The 6,000-nt window shown below is 38.6% G+C and overlaps 1 protein-coding gene across 1 annotated transcript in view; it reads left to right on the forward strand.

The window, feature by feature from the left end:
- DNAH9 (dynein axonemal heavy chain 9) overlaps nucleotides 1–6,000 on the forward strand; it is an 858,849-nt gene that overhangs the window by 527,571 nt on the left and 325,278 nt on the right. The window contains exons 43-44 of the mRNA XM_044675179.1: nucleotides 4,200–4,362; nucleotides 5,365–5,488. Coding sequence (XP_044531114.1) covers nucleotides 4,200–4,362; nucleotides 5,365–5,488 — 287 coding nt within the window. The remainder of the gene's footprint in view (nucleotides 1–4,199; nucleotides 4,363–5,364; nucleotides 5,489–6,000) is intronic.

Raw genomic sequence — 6,000 nt, forward strand, 5'->3', positions numbered from 1 at the left:
TAAAGAGTTTAAAGATGAGTATATTTTAATTGTATACTTCAGAGTTTTAAAGAGATGTTCAAGCAAGTAAAAGCTGATAGAAAAGTCATGGATATCTTGTAAAACAGGTTCCTTTTTTAGCAGTACAGTTGTTATAGGGGTGCAAATGGTGAACCCCTGGGTTCGGGAAGGAGGCCCTGAGGATGAGAGGACTCCAAGTTTAGCTTAGAAGTATCCTTTTCAAAGAGCATGGACATGACTCCTTGCACTCAGGCATTTAGTGAGTGGGGGATCTGTCTGAGATCCTCTGGTCTTAGGCTATCAAGGTGTGGCCAGAGGTGTATCTGTTTAAATTGATCAAAAATATTTTTTTAGGTTTATGGTTTTCATCTCAGTATATTAAAATTGACTAACTTCATTATTACATTTCACTTCCTGGTCTTGAAAATAGATAAGCAGCCTGCTGGTCAAAAGGCTTTCTTTAAGGTTTATAGTGCTTAAAAGGTTTCAAATCTTGTAATTGAAAATAGACCCTGTAATACTACATGCTTTATGATATTCCTTTAAGTATGATTTTTATGTAAATTGTTGCTAAAATATGTGCTTTAAGTGTTGTTTGAATGTAAGCAAAAGCTCATTGTAAACCTAACTGTACCATGGGTTTTGTTCAATACTCAGTGGTTACCTCAGTTTACCAATTTGTGCTATGAACTGAATCTTATAATGAGCACTATGCTAAAGTTACAGTGTCTCAATTCTTGGGAGTTATTGATTAGCATTTGAAGGGATACCAAATGGTATGTTTATTTTTATGATGGTAATAGAGAGTCAGAGAAAGTGAAGAGGTAAGGTGTGTTGTGTTTGAATACAGAAGAAAGAGAGACTTGGATGTCCTGAGTATGCAGATTCATGATGGGTAAATGGAAGTTGTGTTCTGCTTTTTAAGCAGAGGGTTTGAGGGAAAAAGAGAGAGGAAGAAGGAGAGAGAAGGAGAGATGAAAGAGAACAGATAGGGAGGTGAAAGAGAATAGATAGATGTTCTACTCTTTTAATTGGATCCCTGACCTAGGGATAATTTCTAAAATTAATGTATTTGGTATTGGGAAAAGTCACAAATGATTCTGGAATTTCTCTTGAAAGTTACGCTGAAGAGATTCCTGTATGGCTTAGGTACAGGAGATGATACAGCCCTGATTTATATTTACTGTGGAGCTACTCAATCCAGCACTCCTGTTCCTTAATTCAGGTTTTGTGACTAAAGTGTGATATGTTATTGCCAAAATATGTAAGAATAACTGAGTGATCAGCCTGGTAGGGATGTGAAAGGCTTGTTTGAGGGTATGGAAATTGTTTTCAGACTGCTGCTTAGCAGAATTTCTCTGAGCTGTAATGGGAAAGACTTGTCTTTCAAGGAAGGAAAAGGCTTCTGGGATCCAGTAGTGATATAGTGCAAAAGACAGAGAATATTCTGTGATGGTTAGAGAGGCAATTCTAGGGCTCAACTTGGACTGGACCTCTTCTGACCATCTAGGCTACTAATGCTTGAGTGACACAAGGATGGCATGAGCCAGTGACAGCTTTGGCCTACACATGGAGCCCCTTATTATGTGTCCCTTGGGACACATATCTGCCTTCCCTTTTGGAGCAAGTTCCCATAATCAGCACTTAATGCAAGTTGTAAAATTAATGTTTCCATCTCCCCAAACAACCTATTAGGTTAATAATTGGAAATTGTCAAATTGTTAGGGAACACACTGAGAAGTAGGTGAAGTTTAGTGATAGATGACTTGTAGCTTGCAGCCTTAATTTACCACAGCTGAAGTTTGGATCTTGACCCTGGAAATAACCCAGGGCTTTCTGGATTTCCTCCAGGATCTGGGATAAAGAAATTTATCTGTAAAGTGTTGTTATTCGAGTAGTTATAGATGCCATATTAATGTGGGCCTTACGAAAGGATATTTTTTTAACAGAAACATCATATGCCAGCTCTGCAAACAACTTAGGGATCAAATTTCCTAAAAGGTTTAATTCCTGTCAGAGGATGATTTCTGGGGATAAAATCTGTTGGCTAAGAAACCCAAATGTTAATGTTTAGTATCAGTTTCTATTGTGCTAATTTTCTTTTTTTTTGTATCTGGTGTTCTAGTTTTTGCCCTAGTCCTAGGTTCTATACTTCTGCCTTAGGGAGGGATGCTCCCCCTTGTGACCTGTCTGTCAATCTGGGGAAACAGTCTCTGATCTCCAAGCCTTCAAGACCCTGGCATTCACTGCAGAGGTGCCTCTGAAGACTCTGTGCCCACAGCTTCTCCTCCTGTTCCCCCTCTCAGAGATTCTACGCCCCTTCTCAGCTTGAAGAAGCTACAGAAGATGGAAACCATCGACCCTCTTCCCTTAGACATTTGGAGGAGGAGAGGGGAGATGGCATGGGACCTTGTGGGACATTGTACCCCAGAGACAGCATAGAACATTGTACCTCCATAGTGAAAAAAAGTTTTCAGGCAAACTATAGGCAGGAAAATCCCTTTGCTTCCACTATGTGCCCTTCCCCTTATTCTTAACCAACTAGCAGCTTTTGTAAAGGAATGAATTAACACCGTTTAGCTTATGGTCCTGCATCAGTATTACCTGACAACCCCCACCCTTGATATGGTGTGTGCTGTCACCAATCTTTAAAGGACCACCTGAGGATGATTCCTCAGGATCAAAAGAAAAAGAAGGGAATGTTGGATTTAAAAATCAGTCTGGCAGTCTACTGAACTATTTCTGGCCTGGACAAGCTACCCCCAGCCCCCAAGGTTTCCCAGCACAGTCTTCCTTATCTCCCCCTATCATAAACCTAAAACTGAAGCTATCTTATCTGATGAATATTAACCTTTTTGAGGAATGTTTGTCTGTGTTTGCCTGCTTAACAATATTTGCCTATTTAATGTATGTTTGCCAAATGCTTCCAGACCCCTGACCCTGAAACCCCGCCCTCCCCAGATGCTTCCTGACCACCTGTCCCTGACACTACCTTGATAATTATGTATGTCCCAACCCCCTTCCCCAAACATTTCTATATAAACTCTTGGCTGAGAATTCCAAGGGGTCGTTCAGGCATGCCTCTCTGAGGCCTAGGGACCCTAGCTATTATTGCTAGTAAAGAATGAGCCTCTTCTTGCATATTGCATTGTCAGTGTGATTCTTCCTTCAGCCATGAACCTGGGTTAGGTATTAAAATTTGGGTACAACAACACTCTCTCTGTGACCTGGCCTACTGACATGATGCTGAACATCTCTCTCTCTCTCTGTTTCTCTTGTCTGTTTGTTCAACCCACACCTCTTAATCCCTAGTCCTTAAACCTTTATCCATTGCTCCTTAGTCTTTAGCTTCCCTCCACAGGTGATTAAAACCCACACAAGAACTTTTTATAGTGGCTGGTACCACTACAACAATGAATTTTTTCACTGTTAAATCAGATTTTGAGGCTAGACCTTAAAATCCAATCTAAAATTGGCTCTCCTCCATAGTAGAATGAAAAAAAAAAAGAGAAAAACAACTGGAATCTTTAGTTCCCTGTTGCCTTTTTGATGCAAGTAGCCATTCACCCTCCTGTCTTCAGCACATTTTTCAGATTTAATTTACATTGATCCCTTTTATGAACTCCTTATTCTAGTCAAGCTGAGCTCTTTGCCATTTCCTGAACTAGGCATTTCTTCTTCTTACTGTGTGTTTTTGGCTAGGCTGACCCTGATGCCCGGGATGAATTTCATTACTTCTACCACTTAGACTCTTTAGTTTCCTTCCAAGATCAAAGTGGATGTCACCTTTTCTTCTGCTTTTTCTAATCCCTATGGTTATTGGTGTTCTTTTCTCTAATTCTCTTCTTACCTGCAAGGTTATAAATTCCTTAGGTATTATTTTGTGTTTTGTCTTTAAAGCCTCAGCTCAGTACCTTGCATATAATAGGTACTTAAGTGTTTCTTGAATTAAATTGAATTATTGTCAGACATTCATGTCTCATCAGTCTCAGGCCAGTGTTTCTGAGATGACTTAAAAAATTAGTGAATTTTCAATTAGATAAGTTCTTGGGGCCATTGTGTCCTAGTTTTCTCCATCTCTTTTATATATTTAGGAATTATATTCATGAATATGTAGGAAAAATCTTTTTAAAAATGTATTTTTAAAAAAGCTTAATTAAAAACATATTTTTTGTTTTGTTTTCCCGACCTCTGCTTAGTTCTCGTATCAATCGCATCCTAGAATCCCCAAGGGGAAATGCTTTGCTGGTTGGAGTAGGTGGAAGTGGAAAACAGAGCCTGACAAGACTAGCAGCTTTCATCAGCTCCATGGATGTTTTCCAGATCACTCTAAGGAAAGGTTATTGTATTTCTGATCTTAAGGTAAGAACAAAATCAAGCAGATAGAAGCAAAATGCTCTGAATATCTAATTTAAATATACCTATATTCTATAGTACAAGGCAGCATGAAGTAATGGACAGAGAGCTGGCTTCAGCCAAGGTTGAGCTCAGGTACTTGAATTCAAGTCCCTCCCCAACACACAATGGATGGTGCTTTAAGCAACTCTCTAAGACTCTTAAATTTCAGAGAAGTGACTAATTTATATTGACAGAGTGCACTTCCTTACATGAGTGAAATCACAGATTCAGACTTCAGAACTAATAACCTATAATTTTTTTTCTCATTCCTTACTTTTTGTCATATTTCATAAATCTTTGTTATTCTTTATCCCATCGTTTTCCTTTATATGCCTGGTTTCCCTTTAATGTGACTTTTCTCAATAAATCATATTTCAGTGCTTCTGAAGTTTCACCAAAAAAAAATGTAATATACCATAGAAATTGTAGAGGAACTTCATCTGATCTCCATAGACTTAATTTGAAATTCCTAAAGGATAGTCCTGGTAACAGATGGGAAATCAAATTTAGTTTAAAGAAATGAGACCACAAAATTTCTGTCTAATACAAAAAGAAAGTGAACAATAAAGGAGCATGTGTGCCTGTGTCTTTAGGAAGGGAAGATAGAGTTAAAGGAAGCAACATTGATTAATGTTGGATCCATTCAAAATTCAACATCCTAGCTCTATTAGACTAGCTGAAATTTCAAATATTTTATATCTCAACAAAGACCTTTTGAGCAAATGTCATTTTGCATATCAGGAATCATAGAAAACAAAAGTATTTCTAATATTTATGTGCAGTTCCCTACCCTTTAGTTCTAATGCAAGGGAAAGGAAGGGAAGGGAAAATGGAAGGGAAAAGGAAAGGGAAAAGGGAAGGGAAGGGAGAAGGGAAGGGGAGGTAAGGGAAAAGGGAAGGGAAAAGGGAAGGGAAAAGGGAAAAGACCGGACCATTTCTTAGTGTTCTTTATGACTGTTTCTACAGATGGACTTAGCCAATCAGTGCCTAAAAGCTGGAGTAAAAAATGTAAGCACTGTATTTCTCATGACAGATGCCCAAGTTGCTGATGAAAAGTTCCTTGTCCTTATCAATGATCTGTTGGCATCTGGTAAGAAAATTGTTGATTATTTCTCCATTGTCTTAACTCCAGGAGGACCAAGAAACTGCTTTTTAGAGCTTATAATATGAAAGAAGTTGATTCAAGTTTTTCCATTTGGTCCTAAAGGAAAAGTAGGAAGAATGAGTGGAAACTGCAGTAGGGCAGAATTCAGCTTAATATAAGAAGAAACTTCCTAATGATTGGAACTATTTGAAAGAGGAATAGCTTGCCTTAGGAAGTAACATGTTCTCTTGATTAAAGGTCTTCAAACAAAATATGGACAATCACTTTTTGGGCCTCTTGTAGAAGGGTTTCTTTTTTTTTTAACATTTATTAATATTCATTTTTAACATGGTTACATGATTCATGCTCCACCTTTCCCCTTCAACCCCCCCTCCTGCACCCCCCCACCCATGGCCGATGCGCATTTCCACTAGTTTTGTCATGTGTCCTTGATCAAGACCAATTTCCAAATTGTTGGTAGTTGCATTGGTGTGGTAGTTTCGAGTCCACACCCTCAA

This window comes from Gracilinanus agilis, chromosome 4 (genome assembly GCF_016433145.1).
Source record: "Gracilinanus agilis isolate LMUSP501 chromosome 4, AgileGrace, whole genome shotgun sequence".
NCBI lineage: Eukaryota > Metazoa > Chordata > Mammalia > Didelphimorphia > Didelphidae > Gracilinanus > Gracilinanus agilis.